Source organism: Mixophyes fleayi, chromosome 5 (assembly GCF_038048845.1).
Source record: "Mixophyes fleayi isolate aMixFle1 chromosome 5, aMixFle1.hap1, whole genome shotgun sequence".
NCBI classification, from domain to species: Eukaryota; Metazoa; Chordata; class Amphibia; order Anura; family Limnodynastidae; genus Mixophyes; species Mixophyes fleayi.
Genome location: NC_134406.1, coordinates 267,266,418 through 267,289,483, shown reverse-complemented (window position 1 = coordinate 267,289,483; position 23,066 = coordinate 267,266,418). Strand labels below are relative to the sequence as shown.

Genomic DNA, 23,066 nt, shown 5'->3' with positions numbered 1-23,066 from the left:
CAAGTGATACGTTCCCCTTGGTGTGAGGTTCACAAGTTTACTTTTGGTGATCCCTTTTATCATATTTTGTTTCTCTTTATTGGCTGGTAAACTATGTGATCTAACAAGTGGGAGGGGCCTGTTTTACTGAGTACACATGAACAGACAGGTGAGCTCAGTAATTATATATTACACCTGCTTCCTTTCCCCTACAAAGTAAACCGTTATTCCTTACAGTACAGCACAATGTAAACTGAGGGCCGGGTATTTTGTCTCTAAAGCTCCAGCACTGCCTGTATATCTGGAACACGTTTTGGAGCACTCCCGGCTTCTCCAACAAACTCTCTGTAATATTTAACGGACCAGGATGGGGACCTGGAAAACCTCGCCTCGGACTTCCCGAGGAACTTCCAAAGGTAAAACCGTTCCACAACCACATTAAGGAGGTGATGACATTTTCTTGTAAGCAAATCGGTGGCTGGAAATCCAAATGCAATATGTTTCGTGGTGAAAGGAACAGATTTGCTGGCAAAAGTAAAACTCCTGATTGACAAAGTTTCACTGCAGAGCCTCAGGGCGTTCATTTGATATGTTGTACATTATATATTCCAGCCCTACGGAGTATAACGACTCAGAACTGCTCCCCGTTCTGCTGCCAGGTAGCTGATGGCTCTCTGTGGATCTGCCGCATTGCATGTTCATAATCAGTAGTATATAGAAATACGTATATACGTATAGAGTATGAGACAGAGAGCACTCCTCTATAGTGTCGTGTTTGGATCCGAAATGAGAAATATAAACCAACACCTGGGAGTAAATGTATCAAGCTGCAGGTTTGAAAAAGTGGAGATGTTGCCTGTAGCAACCAATCAGATTCTAACTGTCATTTAGTAGAATGTACTAAATAAATGATAACTAGAATCTGATTGGTTGCTATAGGCAACATCTCCACTTTTTCAAACCCGCAGCTTGATACATTTACCTCTTGGACACCACAAAAATGAAGTTGCAAGACCGATTTCATTCATTCGCTTTTTTCTGCATTAAGGGTAGACACCTTTGGAATAGAACCGATCTATCACATTATGTAAAAGAGAGTGCGATGCTCTGTTTTGTTTGTGTATATAACATATATATACTGTATATATATATATATATATATATATATATATACATATATATATATATTATATATATATATATATATATATATATAGTATATATATATATACACAAAATACAGATGCAGATGCACTTTTTAAGCAATACGACCATATTTATACATAATTAGAGACAGATATATGTTAAACTCTGCAGTAATATAAACTCTATAATATACCATCTAAAATAAACATAAGGGGCCTGATTCATTCAGGATCTTAACTTTAACAAAGCAAATCCTAATGCGCTCACTGACTCAAGATATCTAAAATAATAATAAACTGTGTAAATATGTGGGATCTGGTGAATATATTAGTATCACAGCGATTGGATGCAACAATTGTTTATTTGTTATTCCCTATACTGATAACTACCATGTAATTACCTATACATAAAACACATCATGAGGATAATGATACAATATTATAAAAATTCCTTTTTAAAAGACATTAAACACTGTTAAATATACAAAAAAAATACTAACATGTATATATTATTAAAATACTGGCTCAACAATCAAATGATGAACCAGATATTACCATAAATAAGTATAAATAACACTTGAATTGGCTGACAGATTGATAAAACAATAAAAGTGCAATAAATGAATATATATATATATATATATATACATATATATATATATATATATATATATATATATATATATATATATGGCAGTCCCAGTAATTTTTCCCTTGAAAAAGTCTATCAGACGAAACGCGTTGGGACTCCTCCTACACCAATCTATTGGCCAATAGGATATTCCGGATGTGACCTCGCACCCGGAAGGCAGTACTGGAAGCGTGTTCCACGCTTGCTCTTGTCACCACCTCTTATCAATAGCGGGACCGATCACCCGCTATTGTGAGCGCTTTAACACCTGTACACTAACAACTCCTAAAACCACGCAGCAGGACACTTTGGGACTGATCTAATACTGAACTCTGTACAGCAAAACGCAAGTATCCATATCAATTCCATGTGGAGCCAGTCGGATACACGGACTGACAGTTCAATCAGCTGTGTGTGTCTGTAACAACTCTCCAATTATATTACTGGGACTGCCATATATATATATATATATATATATATATATATATATATGTATATATATATATATATATATTCATTTATTGCACTTTTATTGTTTTATCAATCTGTCAGCCAATTCAAGTGTTATTTATACTTATTTATGGTAATATCTGGTTCATCATTTGATTGTTGAGCCAGTATTTTAATAATATATACATGTTAGTATTTTTTTTGTATATTTAACAGTGTTTAATGTCTTTTAAAAAGGAATTTTTATAATATTGTATCATTATCCTCATGATGTGTTTTATGTATAGGTAATTACATGGTAGTTATCAGTATAGGGAATAACAAATAAACAATTGTTGCATCCAATCGCTGTGATACTAATATATTCACCAGATCCCACATATTTACACAGTTTATTATTATTTTAGATATCTTGAGTCAGTGAGCGCATTAGGATTTGCTTTGTTTAGGTTATTACTAGGGAGGGATCCCTAGCCCTGATTGCAGCTCCTGCAACATCAGGAGGTGAGCGCATAGTCTTTAATATTCTATCCAGGATCTTAACTTTAGAAACTTCTTATTTCAGTCTCCTGGACAAAAACCATGTTACAATACAAGGGGTGCAAATTAGTATTCTGTTTTGCACATAAGTTAAATACTGCCTGTTTTTTCATGTAGCACACAAATATCAACTTTAAATTTCAATGTACAAATAAGCTATCAAGTAGTTGTGTGCTACATGAAAAAACAGCCAGTATTTAACTTATGTGCAAAACAGAAAACTAATTTGCACCCCTTGCATTGTAACGTGGTTTTGTCCAGGAGACTTAAATGAGAAGTTTCTTAAGTTAAGATCCTTAATGAATCAGGCCCCTAGTTCTTCTAAACTACAAGGAGGATTGGTAAGAACCAGACTGCTGTGATTAAATACACCTATGTATAGATGGGTGTGGTGCTGGGCAGAACGGAGACAGGGACAACCTTCAAAATATACAAAGTCCCTAGGGGGGATAGTCTGCACACCATAATTTCCAAATACATTAAAGGTGCTGCACTGTACTTTTATGTCACAGCAGTGTAGCACATTTAATATATTTGGAAATTAGGGTGTGCAGACTATCCCCACTTGGAATAATATATATATATATATATATATATATATTAAGTATTGTGCCAGTTATTCGTGGATTGCTTATTTTTTACTTACTGCCAGTTACTCTCCATCGTTCCCCGGGTGGTGGATAGAGTTTCAGCATCGTTCTAGTACTTTAAAATCACCTCTTGTCTTAGGTGAAGACTACATGTAGTTATAAAGGTCACTTCACTTCTGTCCATCATCTGAACAGTAAAAGCACCAAGCGTAGAAGTGACAAATCCTTGTTAAAACAACAGGCAAGAGGGAACAAATCCCTCATGTATCAGAGAGGACATATATAATGACAATATGTTACATTATATAATGTGTAGACAGACTAGATTTACTAAACTGTGGGTTTGAAAAAGAGGAGATGTTGCCTATAACAACCAATCAGATTCTAGTTATCATTGACTTAGTACATTCTACAAAATGACAGCTAGAATCTGATTGGTTGCTATAGGCAACATCTCCACTTTTTCAAACCCGCAGTTTAGTAAATATACCTCAGTATCTTTCTTGCAGTCATTTGTTGATGAACATATGTAGATTGTATAATTGTAGACGTATAGTTAAGACATAGACTGAAACCAGGAACCATCATCTTCTCTTCAATTTAAGATTTGTTGCAATGAAACCTATAAATTAAAACAATATTCAGAGACACACTAAGTAACCATGTTGGATAGTTGTTAGTCATGGGGTTGGGGATAATTAAATTAAGAACACATTGTGATCCCAATGAAGCCTTGTGTCTTCTGCAGGGCTTCTAATATACCAATATTAATTCAGTTTATTGTTGATTGCAGGTTACCGGAGATGAAAAGCCCTATCACACAAGGCTATCACAACCTTTGCAGATATATGTGATAACACATTTTATTCTTATGCTCGCTGTCTATCGGCACATGTTCGAAGCCAAACTTGTAAGTAAATTTGTAATATTTATAAAGTTCTTAATTTTTCTCCAGGCAAAAGTTAAAAAAAACTAACTATGTGAATAATTAATGTTTAAAGGAGAATTGTATAATTCAGTTCAATAAATGCAGAAATCAATACAATACATGATTCATAGTCTATTACAGAAATTCAGTTTCCATGAAGAAAACTATGGATGAAAATATGCACAATTTGTTGCCCATTTAGCCGATCACAATTTGCAAACATGCATTAAGCAAACCTCCAGTCCTTTAGAATCATACAATTGGGACAAAATAAGCCCCACCCCATGTTTTGAACAGACTCCGCCCACAAATGCATATAGATTTTTTAAAATATTTTTATTCTATTTTCAAGTTTGCACTTTTAGTTTTACTGCGCATTCATGAGCCGGCATGTACTACTATATACTGTGCTGTACTGCTATATACTGTGCTGTACTGCTATATACTGTGCTGTACTACTGTATAATCAGGTATATACTGTGCTGTACTACTGTATACTGTACTGTAATACTGTATAGTCTGGTATATACTGTGCTTTACTACTGTAAACTGTGCTGTACTGCTATATACTGTGGTGTACTACTGTATTCTTTGCTCTACTATTATATATAGTGCTGTACTACTGTATACTGTACTGTAATACTGTATAATCTGGTGGTATATATTGTGCTGTGCTACTGTACACTGTACTGTAATATTGTATAATCTGCTTGAATATACTGTACTGTACTACTGTATACTGTGCTGTACCGCTATATAATGTGCTTTACTACTGTATACTGTGATGTACTACTGTATAATCTGCTGATATATACTGTGCTGTACTACTGTATACTGTACTACTGTATAGTCTTCTGGTATTTGCTGTACTGTACTACTATATACTGTGCTGTACTGCTATATACTGTACTGTACTACTGTATACTGTACTACTATATACCGTGCTGTACTGCTATATACTGTGCTGTACTATTGTGTACTGTACTCTACTACTATATACTGTGCTGTACAGCTATATACTGTGCTATCCTACTATATACTTAACTGTACTCCTATATACTGTGCTGTACTACTGTATATTGTACTGTATTGCTATACACTGTGCTGTACTACTGTATACTGTGCCTCGCTACTGTATATTATACTGGACTACTGTATACTGTGGTGTATTTCTGTATACTCTGCTGGTATATACTGTGCTGTACTACTGTATACTGTGCTGCCTGTATCTTCATGTTATAATAAACACAAATGACAGGATTAAGTTGCTGTCATCTGGATATTACTTCACTAATGAAATTACAAGTAGTGAATGTGTTTTTATTGTTTGTTTTTGTTTATGTAACAGATGCTGACAGAGATCACGCTGCTCCTGAGGATTCTGTACATTCTCCTGACTTTAACATCTCTGGGTTTCCTTCTAGAGCAAAGGTGAGTACTTACAGAGCAAGAAAACACTATTTATTATTAATATATAGCAAACGTTGTGTATTACTGAGCTGAATAACGTACGTCAAATAACTGGAGTGATTATACTGAATTAAATATATCTACCGTGCCCCCTGTCACTGCTCTGCAGCAGGGAAGGGCTCGGCTGTACAGAAATGCACTGTGTGGATTGCCGGGCTTCCCGCACAGGGGCGGGGCCAGTGATGTCACAGTAGCTGAAATGACTGCAGTCTCAGCTTTTTGATCTGCCAATGGAATTATCTCCCGTTTACTGCTGCTCCAATTCACAGAGGAAGCAGACATTTTGTAGCTGAACCAATGTCCAGCCTACACATTTTCTTGGCAGTAGTGACATCACTGATGCGTGGCGTACAATGGTTCAGCCCATGAAACAGGCACACTTCAAAAACAACACTTCAATTTGCCTGAATTCCTGTTAAAAAAAATCAAAATAAATATTATTTCAAATACATATTGTACTGTTACCATTTTCATCATTAATTGTAGCACGGATAACTAATCTTATTCATTTATTCATTGCTTTCAATAGCATAAAATGCGCAAAAACACATTTTTTTTTTAGTATTGACTAGTCTCGTGGCGATTAGGCTAATGAAAGCTAAAGTATAAATAGCTGCTATAAATTACAGCACAGCTATTTTAAGTGTATTGTGAAATATAGCTTCATAAACCATATTAAACAAGTAAATATAGATAAATTCAGTTTATTAAATAAACAGGTATTTATCTCCTTGTAGGCCTACAGCAGCCATCTTTGAAACCGTCCGCTGTTCCGTTTTCCTATTGCTTCAAAAATACGACTACCTGACGACCGATATTCCCTCTTTGACAACTATTTGTGAGGTAAGAAATTTATATCTATTTATTTTTGTTTAACATTTCATCTTTTTCTATATTTATATTCATGTTATAGATTTATATTTGTCGCCGTTCATACTATTGGCAGCGTCGCCAAGTGCAACGGCGTTCGGTAACGCTATCCGTAGATTAAAAAACCTGGATCTGTATCAATCTGAAAATAAAATAAAAACTGAATATTTTTTTTTTTATTTCTGTACATTTCACGGTCATGGTTTCCTAACTGACCCACAATGGTTTCTTTGTTTTAATCCTGCACATTATTCAGTCATATTTTGCATCGGTGCGGTGCCTGTGATTGCTTCATTGTTTCCCTCAACTTCCTGAGAGAAAAAAAGCCCCAAAAAAACTTTAAAATATCCCCTTAACAAGGTGCATTAGTTGTGTGTTATTACTGCAGCGTTTGGCTTGCTTTGACCCATTTTTATCCCAGTATTTATGGCATGTTTATGCTTACTGAGCCTTTGCTATAGACTGCCTCTGCTTTCCACGGCACAGATCCGCTCCAGATACCTCTGGCACTTCATAAAATAGTCTGAACTCCACCGTAGCTTTCTTAGGTGTTCTCGTGTTTACCAGGTACAAGGATAGTGGTTTTCAAGATGGAGTTTGGGAGAAGTTTATGAAGTGTCAGGTGAAAGCACGCAAGCTATAAAGTGGAGACCAATTGTTTTGAGACGTATGTGGAATAAATTTTGAATGGTCTAAGGATATGTGGGCCTGTTTTAAGGAATTATTTCCAACATTTAAAAAAAAGAAAAGAAAAGCAAAACCACAGGATGCTTCTATAAAAGGAATAGCGTAAAATGGATCGACATCGTGATGCAAACGTATGTTGAGATTAATGCCAATTTCACAAACATAATACAGCTTCTGATGTATCGGGTTCCCGAAATAATAGTTACCATAATTATTAGACTTTCAAGAAACAATAGATATATACTCACAGCTGCCATCAGTTGGATAAATATATATATATATGTATTGTGGTTCTTAAAAATACTTGTTTTATGAGATTTCGATGAACAGCAAAAGCCCATTTAACTATTGTGTGTGCATTACCGTGACATGTCTGCTACCAATTTATCCATAAATATTTTACCTGTTTTGATGAGGTTAAAAGGTTGCAATAATCTTACTGTGGCTCCAGAACTAACAGACACAGTCACCCAGGATACATCATCATCATCTATTTATATAGCGCCACTGATTCCGCAGCGCTGTACAGAACTCACATCAATCCCTGCCTCATTGGAGCTTACAGTTTAAGTTCCCTGACATACATACACACAGACCGAGAGAGTCTAATGTCAATTTAATAGCAGCTAATTAACCTACTACTATGTTTTTTGAGTGTGGGAGGAAACCGGAGCACCCAGAGGAAACCCATGCAAACACAGGGAGAGCATACAGACTCCTCACAGATAAGGCCATGGTCGGGAATTGAACTCATGACCCCAGTGCTGTAAGGCAGAAGTGCTAACCACTGAGCTACTGTGCTGCCCACAAACATAGGATTTGATGCCAGAAAAGGACAGCTGGTCTATCAACTGTGTCCGCTGTGAGATCTATTTAATTATCTTTTTTTTGTAATTAAATTGAACTAAGTGAAGTAAATGAAATACAGAAGGGCTAAGCGAGGTCTACAGGCTACATGTATATAGAGAGTGAAGTTACTGCAATTAGTTCTCTGAACATAGGAGATGTCAGTATCAGGAACAGTCAATGTTCTGCTTACACCAGGAGAATGAGCTGTAATAGAGCCTCCCTCCCAAAAATCAAGAGCCTTGCACCTCTGCCCCCGGTCACTTTGCTTGTTCCGTAGAAGGGTGACTGGCTTTATATATTTAGTATAGGTGACTAAACGTGGAAATCTGAGTTATATAATATTGGGCAGACTGGAGACAGTGGTTGGAATCTACTTACCAAAGGAACATTCTTATTATGGGCAGCACGGTGGCCTAGTGGTTAGCACTTCTGCCTCACAGCACTGGGGTCATGAGTTCAATTCCTGACCATGGCCTTATCTGTGTGGAGTTTGTATGTTCTCCCTGTGTTTGCGTGGGTTTCCTCCAGTTTCCTCCCACACTACAAAAACATACTGGTAGGTTAATTGGCTGCTATCAAAATTGACCCTAGTCTCTCTCTGTTTGTCTGTGTCTATGTGTGAGTGTGTGTCTACATTAGGGAATTTAGACTGTAAGCTCCAATGGGGCAGGGACTGATGTGAATGTGTTCTCTGTACAGCGCTGGGACTGATGTGAATGAGTTCTCTGTACAGCGCTGCGGAATTAGTGGCGCTATATAAATAAATGATGATGATGATGATATTATAGTTTACTGAGTAAATACCGGTATTTTCTATGATGTAAGAAGCTATTGTTCAGGAAATTCAAGTTTTATGTAAATATAGGTTGGGTTGAAGAGAAGCTGTGTGATAGGCAAGGATGGGGGGTGTTAGCTGAAGTTAGAGATTTTGGGATACAATCATGATTAGTGCTTTAGAATTGAGGGAAGTGTCATTCAGAGATACGAGTAGACATTTTCCATCTTGGCTAGGCCACGTAGTCCAGTTGCTATAAGGCGTATGGATGGCCACCTACACATCTTGCTTTATTGTTATTTTTATGTTGCTTGCTAGCTAATCATTATTTTGTTGTATTGTGTTCAAACTTTCTTGCACGTGTCATAATCTGGGTATCCCAAACTGGCTGTGTAATACGAGTTGGGGTTCAGTCCCATGTACCTGCACCTCTAATTTATTAGAAAAATATACATTGGTCCACATAGGGCATTATTTCCATGTACTGCACACACAGTGGTCATGGATTGTATTTTTGAGGAGCTTGATCCTCAGGAACAATACATCATCATCATCATCTTCATTTATATAGCGCTACTAATTCCGCAGCGCTGTACAGAGAACACACTCACATCAGTCCCTGCCCCATTAGAGCTTACAGTCTAAATTCCCTAACACACACACTCAGACAAACACAGACTAGGGTCAGTTTTAATAGCAGCCAATTAACCTACCAGTATGTTTTTGGAGTGTGGGAGGAAACCGGAGCACCCGGAGGAAACCCACACAAACACAGGGAGAACATACAAATTCCACACAGATAAGACCATGGTCTAGAATCGATCTCATGACCCCAGTGCTGAGAGGCAAAAGTGCTAACCACTGAGCCACCGTGCTGCCCCATGATACATGGAACATAGAAATATAGTGGACCAGGCGAGAAAGACGAATGTTACTTATGTTTTATTCAGAGTAATTTATATTATATGGGGACTTTTTTATTTTATCGGGGAACAATTTTTTATTTTACTGTATTTTCTTTTTGTTTTATTTGGGAACACTTTTATTGGTCACTAATGTGACACTAGAGTGCAAATATGTACTTGGGTCCAATCTGTATGCTGGCACTTGTGGTTCTACAGTGACCAGCGTGCCATAACACTCATTGGCCTGTCAGTACATGCTTGCACTTGTAGTGCCACAATGGGTTGACACTCCAGTTTTAAGAATTTATTTCCCCTGGTACTCAGTGGCCAATTTTACCCCTCCCTAGAGAACCCAGCCAGATGCTGAACCGACTGATTGTTTAGTTAAAGCTATGGAGGGGTACTTCTTAACTTAATCATTTTAATAAATAGACAGCATTTCCTGTTACTTGTTATACAGCTTGTATGAACTCATCAACTCATAGCCTGAGTTAAATTCTACAGTACGCACCACTAATTTTGGTGTTTTAGAACAGATAAGTAAAAAATGCACTCGGTCTCAATATAGTATTATACTAACAAGTATCTTTCATTTTACGTTTAATTTACTGCTAGACTTTTATTTACAATTTGTCCCAAAAGGTAATTCTATGTAATGGTAACTGCATGACTAACAGGTCTGAAATATGTTCCATTTTGTTTAATGCATAGATTATAATGTAAACTCAGCTTTATTGCATGGACGAAATACCCGAACCCTTTATTTAAGGTTAGAAAGTTAGAAAAGCGGAACTAGCTTCTTTCACAATAAAGTTTTCTCTCTACAATAAGTGCCTTGTGCTCATGACTCTGTTTTAAGTTGAGATGAGTAATATTTACCCTGGAAAGTACTTGTCTATCGGGAGCAATGAATCTTGCTGGCAAAACAGACCACAATTTCATGCTTTCTTTTGTGACTGACAAGCGATGAACTACAGTCTATATCAAAATTCAAGGCAATGAAGCTGTTTTATTTTTCTCATTCACTGTAAGTCTCTAATGTCAATTGGAGTCTCTTTAAAAATTGATGGATTTTTCAGACAGAGTAAATGCAATTAAATGCTTTTGTCCGAGCTTATATTGTCTTTCTCAATTTTATTCTAGTCTGTTGTATTATTTTATTATTGCATCAAGGACTTATCAAGACTGGCTTATGTCAATATTATTAAGTGTCATTTTGTAAATATTTTTAAATTCAACATTGTTTTATCAATATGACCATTATAGAAAGTTTGACCCTGGCAACAAATGTACCTAGTCCAGTTCCATGTGTTATTGATGGAATAGTGTTTAATTTAAGTTGTATCACACTATAGATTACTGATGTCTTGAACCGATAAACACATTGGGGTATGTTTGCTAAACTGCGGGTTTGAAAAAGTGGAGATGTTGCCTATAGCAACCAATCGTATTCTAGGGCCTGATTCATTAAGGATCTTAACTTAAGAAACTTCTTATTTCAGTCTCCTGGACAAAACCATGTTACAATGCAAGGGGTGCAAATTAGTATTCTGTTTTGCACATAAGTTAAATACTGACTGTTTTTTCAAACTCCATAGTAAAAATATCAAGTAACTTTAAATGACAAAAGTGATATTAAAACTGGGAACGGACTAAAGTTATAGTTATTAATAAAAAAAAAAAAAACATTTTGTTTTACTTAATAATTAATAATGGTGTCCTAACACCCAGAAAAAACAACAAACAAAAACTCTATAAAACAAGTTGGTTTTTTTTCCTCCAATACAAATTTTTGTGAATTTGCCACAAAGTCTACAAACATGTATTTGATCTGAATGTGAAAGTAAATTGTACAGCGCTACAGAATTTACCGGCGCTATATAAATAAATGTTGATGATGAGTGTGGTATTGAACTGTGAAGGTGGCACCCACCTCCATATTAATATTAGCTAATGCTACCCTTATAAGGACCCACACAAGCTATAGATTTGTTTTAATGCAATATTACATGTATTCTTTTACGTGTTTTTATGTTCTTTTGCTTCATTTTTTTAACCAAAATATATTTCTTTGAGTCCATTAGATGACATCAGTGTTTTCCAGTTACCATCTGGTTTTTAGAGTGACCAGTACGTGGGAAATTTTGACTTCTTGGCTCCTACGTCATTTATCATAATGGCATTGATTGTGTAATTAATAACGAAGGGCAGAAGGTAACGCTAATATTGGGCGCGCTCTCTGCTTTCCTATAGGTTGAGAGAAGGTCAATTTCATCTCCTCTACACTGAATACTCTTTTTGCGGGATAGATCTCTGTGTGATTCATCAAACGATTGTGTGTCTGTCTGTTATACCGTTTCCCTTTCTGTAAACACAGGAAATACAACTCAATTATATGCAAAATTATCAACGCATAAAAACCACATTTAGGACCTCATTTACAGTTTGATGTATTTTGCGCCCCAAAAGTACATGTTCATTCACAAAAATCGTGTACTTATATGTTGAGTAGCCCAACGTTATAGCGGAGAAGGAGCTTGACGGTGTTAGAAGTAAATGTGAAAGTTGTAATACCCTATTTGTATGCAGTGTAATGTAACAAAGTGTCATATATAGCACATAAGAGAGAATTATGTAATTTCCCATATAAAATGTCATTAAATACATATCTGCATCCATCCCTTTACCTTTTTAGAAATTAAATGGGAATTTTCATTCCTGCAGCTGGTCAAACACAAATGAGAGAGCGGTCATCTAGATTTATATATATGCGCAGTACTTTAATTTCTTTTTGACTTGCAGTTTGTATATCATAGATGACTACTCGCCGGAATGTCCAGGAGACTCCCAAATTTCTGAGAGACCCCCCAGACTCAGAGAGCAGGGTACCCTCCCGGGCCCTGGCCACTTTGTTAGTGAAGTGGGTGGGGGCGGGGCTTATTGACACGATTCTCGTGTCATCATGGCCCCACCCCCTGTTGTAATAGGCTAAGCTGGCGGTGTCTGTTTAGGGGGCGGAGTAATAAAACAAAACAGCAGCACTAGGAATAATGCAGGAGGTGTGTGCAGGTAATGCAGGATCTGATTGGGTAGCCGTGCTACACTAGATATCCAATGAAATGCTGCATCACCTATACACACCTCCCATTATCCCTCGCAGTCTCCATCTCCCACAAGCTCAAGTCCTCCAGTGCTTCAATCTGAGGTCCTCCAGCATTCTCAACATTGTTAAAAACAGAGCCGACCAATGAGCTGATAGTCTCAGAGAGCACCCTCTTTATAATACCATGCTCCCTTATCACCAGGTGTATTCTGTGCACAAAAGTACATTACAATATGTATTCATGTATCACCCTCTTTATAATGCCAGTAGTTTAACAATTTCCGGCTTTGTTTTAATATTGCAGCATGACGAGGGAGCACAGTATGTGGTTTGTGAACATTTTAATAATTGGGAGAAGTGTGTTTTATGGCCAAACTGAAGTTGAGTAAAGCACTTGGAACACTCAGATTTCTCACTCCAATTATTCACAGACAACACAGTGACCCAGCTCCGTTGGTTTCAAGCATAACAATAATACGGCACATGGACTACAAACGCCTCATTGCTTTTTATTGTCTCACTTTGCCAAGATAACAACTCGTCTTCCTTTCTTCACTTACTACGGAGTTTGCTGGCTGCAATTTGCACACTTTCGTTTTCTCAAATCAAGAAATACACAAATAAAACTGCACCGTCCTGAACAGATGCCCCTAGCCCCCTCGTCCTTCTCTTTCCATCAGGCACTGCCCTGCCCCCACGCCACTTCTTAACTTGTGGTAGTATGGAACCAGGTAAGAAGCTGGCGCATGTTGCCCCTCCATGACAGATAATGAGGGGGAGCAGCGGTGATATTAAAGACACTGAATGAGTGACATTGTGTCAGTCATCCAGTTGGTTGTGTGCCCCCCTACACGCTCGCCTCTGGGGTGACCACCAAGATTGCACAGTGGTAACGCCGGTTCCGTTAACAGGTCTAGATTAAAAACTGAGCCACACTACCAAGTAACAGAACCGTGGGAGATCCTTGCCAATTAGATTCCAACTGGCAACCCTGCAAAAAGCCGTCCGTGGGAAATTTGCCAGTCTGTGTACCCGGGGAACAGAGGAGCTGTGATTTTGCATGGGGGTGAATATCTCCCATTGTGCAGAATGCTCGGGGCACTTCAACAAGTTGTGCGAAAAACAATTTTATTAAAGGATTCTCCTTTAAAATCTGTGACGTCCCATCACCTCCATCCATGAATCAATATAAACACACAGGGTTAAATGTATCATACCCCGGTTTTCTCAACTCGCGGGAGATCGGAGTCTTCGCAGCTTAAATTTAAAGCGGCGCTGCCTTGTAGAGTTGAGAAAACCGGGGTATGATACATTTACCCCACAGTGGGCTAACATGAGGATTCTGGCAGGTGAAATTATAACACAGAAGACACAATTAATGTACACATAGTTGATAACGTACGGTACGATACTGTTTCACTGTCTGCAAAATATTTATCCTGTATGTGTATTAATTATATACAAGCTTTAAATGAACTGCACATTATCGAAAGAAGTGTTGCAGTCCCTAATCTAAACCAAACCGTGACAGGACGTCAAATTCATTCATCCAATGGATTTCCTTCCTATGAAGCCTGTTATTGGGGTCTTTATCCCTGGGGATGCTGGGAAACCATTCAAAGCCAGGTATCTCATCACATTATACTCACGCTGCAAGGGCTAATCCAGTGTAGGAAAAGGCTAAACCATGCAACCAACTTTGTAATGGTCACAGGTCAAATATAATGATATATTTCATGTCACATGTAAACGATACATGTGATACATAAAGCAGAAGGTATTCACATATCTCTGATGTAAAATAATATTGCAAAGAAAAAATGAGAGAGCTACTCCTCACTAAAACAATTGAAAGCAGAGGTCCACAGTACTCTTAGGACTTGAATATAGTAGGGACGTTAATTTAAAAACAAATCGGAGAACACGTTTTGTGTAAATGAGGCAGCATGGTGGCCTAGTGGTTAGCACTTCTGCCTCACAGCACTGGGGTCATGAGTTCAATTCCCGACCATGGTCTTATCTGTGTGGAGTTTGTATGTTCTGCCTGTATTTGCGTGGGTTTCCTCCGGGTGCTCTGGTTTCCTCCCACAATCCAAAAACATACTGGTAGGTTAATTGGCTGCTATTAAATTGCCCTTAGTCTCTGTGTGTCTGTCTGTGTGTATATTAGGGAATTTAGACTGTAAGCTCCAATGGGGCAGGGAATGATGTGAATTAGTTCTCTGTACAGCACTGCGGAATCAGTGGCGCTATATAAATAGATGGTGATGATGATGATGATGTTTGTTTGTTTTTTAAACCCCTTCAAGACCATGGGGCAAATGTATCAAACCTTTTAAAAAGGAAAATTGGAGGTGGTGTCCACAGCAACCAATCAGATTCTAGCTATTTTTTTTCTAGTGCATTCTAGAACATGATAGTTAGATCTGATTGGTTGCTACCTTTTTAGATGGTTTGATACCTTTATTCCTAGATGTGTTTCCCCTTATATCATTAAACCAGTTTTAACATATATTATTATTCATTACATTTATTTATTTCATAGTCTGTTTAGGTGAATTTCAGATTTAGATTGTTTTGGTTTTATTCTAAGCCAATAGTATTTAATTTGTTTACCATATTGGGATAAACACCTTTTTTGGTCTGTTACAGGCAAAAATAGTAAAATGAAAAACTATAATAAAAAATAATAAATAAATGGTTAGTCACCCCCCCCTGCCAAAAAAAGGAATGTCCACAGCACTAGTAGCCTGAATGAAAGAGAAGGTGAGATGACTCTGCTCCCTAGAGCTTACAATCTAAAGAGCTTCATTATATTAAACAATTGACCCCTATCTTTCCCCCTGTCCTCCGCTCCTCATTAAACTGTTTAGCAGAGCTCCACACAGTGACTATAGAAGGAAACACAAAGAGCAGTGACTGTGAAATATCTTTATTTTGATTATTTTTAAATAAATATATTAAACACGATACAACGTACATTACAGATGAACGTGTTCCATGTACGATATTATAATGAAAATGCCACAGTGAGATCCTTTCAGAGATTGAGGTTGCTTTCCCGTTCTCCTGGGGGATGACAGGAGAGCGATTCTTAAACCGGAGAGCGAGCTGGCTTCACTCGGAGCCTGAGTCAGTGATGTATGGCTCCAGATGCTTTATCCAATTGACTGTAAAATTGCTGTGCCTTTCTGGCAGGGCGGCCCACCTAAAGCTTTCACAGTTTCAGAGACCCCTCCCGTTATGGCCGGGCCTGACACGCCACCTGAGGTAAATCTGCTCATTATCCCTTTCCTGCCCTGCTGAACGCTGCTGAGGAGAGACAAACTCTGGAATCTATTAGGCATCCCTTCCATTGATGTGATTTGCACGTGAGAGTAGAAATGTGAGACTTTGCCAAAACCAGGCGGCAGCTGCAGCTTCAGGTGGCAAAATGCATTTATTTTTTTTTCTGGGTAAGTGTGAAAAGAAACGTCCTATTTAAAATGACTTGGCATTGGACGTGCTTTTGAAGTGGAACGTTGCCTGCACACAGCGGAGGCAGCCATTTTGGGACCTGAACCAATATTCGATCTACTAGGAGCTGGTGACGTAGTGTTCATAAATGGCTAAAAATCACATTTTGGTACACTGACTAACACGATCTACTCATAATACAACAATTCTCTATTGAAGTGTTTTTAAGTTCAATTATTTTCTCTCACAAATTCATCCTTGAAGGGTACCAGAGAAATACATACTCTGGAGACAGCCATTTTGTGACCTGAGTCATTGTTCGTGAGAATGCAGTCTGTCAGTTTACTACTAATTAATGCATACTTGCCAACTCTCCCTGAATGTCAGGGAGACTCCCTGAAATAGGGGTGATCTCCCTCACTCCCTGAAGAGTCTGGCATTCTCCCTGATGCTGAGCCAGTACAAGACGTGGTTGGCTTCGCCATCTGTGGCATGATGACACAGTTCAGAAATTGTGTCCTATGTCCATATATTGATGCCTATGGAGGTGGCCATTTTCATGGAGACCAAGATTTAATTGAAGACTAAACAGGTAATACAACATGACTTCAGTAATGGAGACAGAAATGTAAAATACACTTCAGTCTCTAGAGATTCATTAGCTGCTTTTCTTTAAGGCATAGTTGCCTACTCTGGGAGACTCCCGCATTTCTGGGACAGCAGGGCAACCTCCTGGTTCTCGCCCCTGCAATAGATAAGTGATGGGGTGGGGCTTAATGACGCAACTATTGCGTCATCTCAGTCCCGCCCCCTACTGTAATTGCCCAATATTGTGACAATCGTTTAGGGGCATGGCCAAAAATGATGCAATTCATCAAGCTCCGCCCCCATACACCTGCCTCCCCCGGGATCTCCCTGAAGCCATCGAGGAAAAGTTGGCAAGCATGAATTAATGACTGAGGCACAAAGGGTCCTATTTAAGACCGCCCTGATTGCATAGATAAGGATGACTGTTCATCACCACTTATCCCGCAATTTATTAAAAGTATCTCGCTGTGGCACCTGCCCCACTGCCCCGAAATGGTGAAAGTGAACTTACCACTTTGCCGGGCTAGCCTCAGGAGATATGGGGATTTGATATTAGATAAGGACGTTTGCCGACTACCCAAAAAAAAATCCAAAATCTGTTCAATATTGGAAAAATGCTTTAAGCTGTATTTTTAATGTTTTCCTTCTGTTATAAAATATCAAGTTTTGTGACGCTATATGGACAGCCGCGGTGCTTGGTAAATAGACTTCCCCATGCCAAGGGGGCGGGGTTACGATTGACGGAGTTAACCCATTGATGTATTCTGTGATTGTCTCAATACGGGGTCAGCAGGTTACATTTAGACATCCGACTGTAAGAGTTTCTGCATTTCCAATTAGTTCTGTGTGTGCTGTATGAATTAAAGGAGAGTGGTATGAAATATAAGAAGTCACTTTACTTCATATAATTGTGCTACCTCGGGGGAGTCTCTGAATGACCTGTAAGAGAATTGTCTGGTGAACAAATTAGTTAATTTTGTTAAGTGGTTTAGATGAGGACTGGAGGTCACACACAGTCTGTTGTCCAAAGTAAGGATCCAACTTGTTTTATTTAATAAATCATCTTCACCTGTTCGCTCATTTATAACAGTCTCTAGTTTTGGTTTGTTTTGGGATGTTATTCCTGGAGAGAAATAACGACCACAAAATAGTAGTAAAAATTGTAAAATTAAATGATAGTGCTCATATATGTATCTGCATGAGGAAATGTGAGCTTGAACTAACCTGTGCACTGACAGTAGGTCTCTCTCCTTAAATTGCGGTGTTCTGGTTCAGTAGGACTTAAGAAAACACTACCGATGACACTAACAGTTTGAGCAAAGATGGCTTCTATTGTACATATGTTTTGCGATTTCTAACTTCGTGCTACACACAGTGGACATTTAAGAAACTGTTACCCCCCCTTGATGCTCCCTTCAGTTCAGAACATTTTTGACTCTTGGGAGCACTGGGAATTTTCGTTCTCTGCGACATGAAGCTAAACTGGTGCAGCAATGATGTCGCTGTGGGTGGGGCTTAAGTCCACATGACTTCCACAGAGATCAGGCGCAATCTATACATACTTCCTACTCCAGGAATGTCTTGGAAGCCCCCGAATTCCGGGGAGTCCTCCCGGACTCCCAGAAAAGTTGTTGCCCTTCCGGATACCAGGTGGAGGCGGAGCTTAATAACGCGTTTCGCATCCTGATGGCCCAAGCACCACCCCTTGCTGATGGCACAATTTTTTTTTTCATGCATTGTTATACTTACTGTCAGTCGCTGCCTTATAAGTAAATGATGATGATGATGACGATGATGATGACACTGAAATACGATAACCTATTCTCTCGCCGGAGCTAGTAAGCACTTGTAATCTGCTGCTCGGCTGTCAGATCCAAGGAGCTGGTTTATACCAGTGCACTTTAAATAAAGCTTTTTTTTTCCAATTTCCAATGGTTTCTGAATATATATATTTTTACATAGTTTTTTATTTATCAGTCGGCCTGAAGCTCAAATCTTCCTCAGCAGCTGACGAAGGTTTGCGGCCGGACATGTACTGCTGCGGTCCCTGTTAAATAGACAAAACACGTGACGGTTTTCCGCCAGTGACCATTTGGAGGTTTCGCCAGAGATAGAGCTTTACTCAGATTGAAAGAGTCCAAAATCTAATGTGATAATGTTTTGTTGGTGTTTATAAAGATTTCACATGTCAGATAGGCTCGGATTAATATTACATTTATGCAGATAGTTTCTAGTTTACAGTAATTCTGATTAGATTAGGTTGATATTGCATTTTCGGATAAGTAGGGAATAATTATTTCTGTTTAATTAGTATGAGAAGGATTTTTAGGGGTTTCAGTTGGGTTTAGGCAGACCAGGTGGTTTTGTGTTAATTAACCCTTTCATACCCGGGCAGCACGGTGGCTCAGTGGTTAGCACTTCTGCCTCACAGCACTGGGGTCATGAGTTCAATTCCCGACCATGGCCTTATCTGTGAGGAGTTTGTATGCTCTCCCCGTGTTTGCGTGGGTTTCCTCTGGGTGCTCCGGTTTACTCCCACACTCCAAAAACATACTGGTAGGTTAATTGGTTGCTATTAAAATTGACCCTAGTGTCTCTCTCTCTCTCGCTGTCTGTGTGTATATTAAGGATTTTAGACTGAATGATTTTTCTGTTCAGCGCTGTGGAATCAGTGACGCTATATAAATAAATGGTGATGATGAGGTACCCACACGTCACACATGCCCAAATTGATTTCTTTTTACTTTAGTAATATATATCATGCACATAATTCCGCATGCCTAATGTATAAAATATTAAAATGAACAAATAGGGTGCCTAAAATAACAGCAAAACGGATATGTCTTTATAGTGCTTAAGTAAAGGTCAAATTAGCAGCGCAGTGTAAAAAAATAAAAGTGAAAATGAATTAATGCACCGGTCCATGTGTGATAGTGAGCGGTATGTAATACATATCAAGTAGTTTTGCATATCTAGTTCAGAAGCATGTTTTACATAATGCACACTTTAAATATTGATGGTTGCTAAGTACTCCATGTTGATCCTCCCGTCAGGTGCAATGTTCCGCGCAGTGCCTGCCCCTATAATCGCCTGTTTACATGAACACAACAACTATATTCAAACAGGTCTGTTTAACATTTTGCTCCCTAATTTGCGATTTGTTTATCAGAACTGGGGATAGTGCGGATGCACGTAGAAGGGGAGGAATGACCTAACGCAGCTGAAACATACACAGAATTATTTTTTATTGCGCTCATTTAGACCTACAATAAACATGAAACCATTTCCTGCACAGAATGAAGAATGAACCGCAAAAAAGCACAATCTGTCGATACATCCTGTTCCTGTATTGCATGTTGTGCGGGTCTGTACAATGTTACTGCTTCTCAGCATAGGACGATACACTCTGTGATTCACAGCGATGATTCATGACCCGGGTGTCTTGAGAAAAACTATTTATTGCTACAGCCATTGGGGGGATTCCAATGTGATCTAAGTGATTTATTCAGTGATTATTGTAAGATCTATCGTACTCCAACTTCACCAGCGCTGTGAGTTTGTTGCAGGAGTCATTACAAACGGTACTTAGGAACAGAAAGTGTAGTTCATGTTTTGGTCGCTTTTTCCTACTATCCGGGGAAGAGGGAAATTATTTGAAGGCCGATATGTTGTATCCACTTCATAAAACTATGATTACACAGGTCTGCGATGAAACAGCTTTTTTAACGTGATACTTATAGATCATACTTGCCAACTCTCCCTGAATGTCAGGGAGACTCCCTGAAATAGGGGTGATCTCCCTTACTCCCTGAAGAGTCTGGCATTCTCCCTGATGCTGAGCCAGTACAAGACTTGGTTGGCTTCGCCATCTGTGGCATGATGACACAGTTCAGAAATCCTATGTCCATGTATTGATGCCTATGGAGGTGGCCATTTTCATGGAGACCAAGATTAAATCAAAGACTGACAGGTAAGACAACATGACTTCAGTAATATAGACAGAAGTGTAAAAGACACTTCAGTCTCTAGAGATTCATTAGCTGCCTTTCTTTAATGCCTACTCTCCCGGAATGTCCGGGAGATTCCTGCATTTCTGGGAGACCTCCCAGGCTCTCAGAAGAGCAGGGCAACCTCCCTAGGCTTCAATATTGTCATCTTAGCCCCGCCCCCTGCTGTAATTGGCCAAAATTGTGACACTTATTTAGGGGTTGGGGCCAAAATGGTGCGATTTGTCAAGCCCCGCCCCCACACGCCCACCTCCCCCGGGATCTCCCTGAAGCCAATAAAGAAAAGTTGGCAAGTATGTTATAGATTTTTGGCTTCTGAACACGAAAATGACTCACGATTTTGCATATCACATCACGCTTTTCTGCAAGACGTGTATTTATGAATAAGTCATTTTTTTCATATTCTTTAAAATAATAAATGTATTCTGCTACATTTGTTATAAAACATTGCCTTAAATAAATTCAGTCGGTAGTAAAGAACGTTGCAATTCAGTTTTCGTCATAAAACTTCCCCCCGCCCAGTGCCAGATTAAGGTCCTGATGAAGTACTTTGTAAAAGCACTGCCTAAAGATGGAGAAACTTTCAAATATCTTTGCACCAAATTCCCTAACATATCCGATGCTAAACTGAAGGAAGGCATTTTTAAAGGCCCCGACATTATAAAGTTAATAAAAGATGAACATTTCGGGCGTGTAATGAATATTGTGGAACTTTCGGCGTGGACTTCGTTCAAACAAGTGATTTCAAAATTTTTAGGCAATGTCAAGGATCCAAACTACAAAGAAATTGTCAGGGAAATACTTAATAGTTACAGAAACCTTGGCTGCGATATGAGTTTAAAGGTATATTTTTTGAATTCCCAGTAAAAACTTATAAGCAAAAAGCAACAAAACGAAGTTTGAAGACAAGAAAAGCAAGATATTAACATTTTTTTTCAATAATTATGATTTTGTTTCTATTAGTGCTTGATTTTATTGATATTTTATTATATAATTAAGACAAAAATACAATCATATCATCTACACTTCATAAGAAATATGTCAAAAACAATTAAACTTCTTGTTTTTTCTTAAAACTGGATGTAACCCCCTTATAGGTAAATGTGATGTGGTCATTTTTTTATATACTATTTCTTGATGTACACAGGAGTATAATTAATATATAAAAGTATTATTAAAAAAGCTATCAATACCTTAAATTTGGCAGACCTGTGTTATTATCACATTATTAGAAATTAAAATGCTTTTTTAAACTAATTTCTGCATTGTATACTGAATTTCCCTACTGTAAAGGTCTGCTGAAGTGAAAAAAAATGTAATTAAAACTTCCTACCCCAAATACATACCTCCCAGCTGTCCCGATTTCCGTAGTAGAGTCCCGATTTTAGGGCTCTATCCCGCTGTTTTTCCCGCAGGTGGGAATGTTGGGGAAAGGGAAGTACGTAACAGCGCTAGGCAGCCTTCTGGGGATGTGGCCACGCCCACTTTGTGATGTAGCCACGCCCCCTGCCCCACTGCCGGGGACAGACATGTTGGAAAATTTGCAAATAATTCACCACCTACTACCCACCCCTCTAACCCCTTCTCAGAAGAGAAGATTTCTTATTTATTTGACTTGGACTTTCAGTACCACTAATAAAAATAAATATTTTAAAACAAAATTAATAAAATTGGAATTTTTTAAAAAATATTTTACAGCTATTGCCAATTAAACAAATGATTTATTGAAACAATCAAATATTTTGTTTATTCATTTGAGATGGCAATAACACAACAAGGTTGGCCGTGGTTCTTGTACTGCCTCGATCCTCGTCGAATAGGCTTCCCCAGGGGAAAACTATCGCCAGTGAAAGTCACCAATGGGCCACTCCTTGATGGTTAGGGCTAAGCCCTATTTCTGGCGAAAACTCACCTTTAATAAATAGAGCCCTATGCAGGGTGCAGTCTGTATAGTATATGAAATAGATAAAATATTTGCATGCCATATTTATTAAAGAGGTTGGACGTTAGGATGCAGCCTTCGTAATCTAACCTCCCCCCTATGTATCGGATAAAGGCCCCATCTAACAGTCACAATGCAGTAAGTAGGGTAT

At 38.4% G+C, this 23,066-nt stretch overlaps 1 protein-coding gene across 1 annotated transcript in view; it reads left to right on the top strand.

The window, feature by feature from the left end:
• Positions 1 to 23,066, top strand: part of AGMO (alkylglycerol monooxygenase) — a 172,350-nt gene that overhangs the window by 100,621 nt on the left and 48,663 nt on the right. The window contains exons 10-13 of the mRNA XM_075211417.1: positions 261 to 395; positions 4,129 to 4,245; positions 5,612 to 5,694; positions 6,471 to 6,576. Of these exons, the coding sequence (XP_075067518.1) occupies positions 261 to 395; positions 4,129 to 4,245; positions 5,612 to 5,694; positions 6,471 to 6,576 (441 nt within the window). The remainder of the gene's footprint in view (positions 1 to 260; positions 396 to 4,128; positions 4,246 to 5,611; positions 5,695 to 6,470; positions 6,577 to 23,066) is intronic.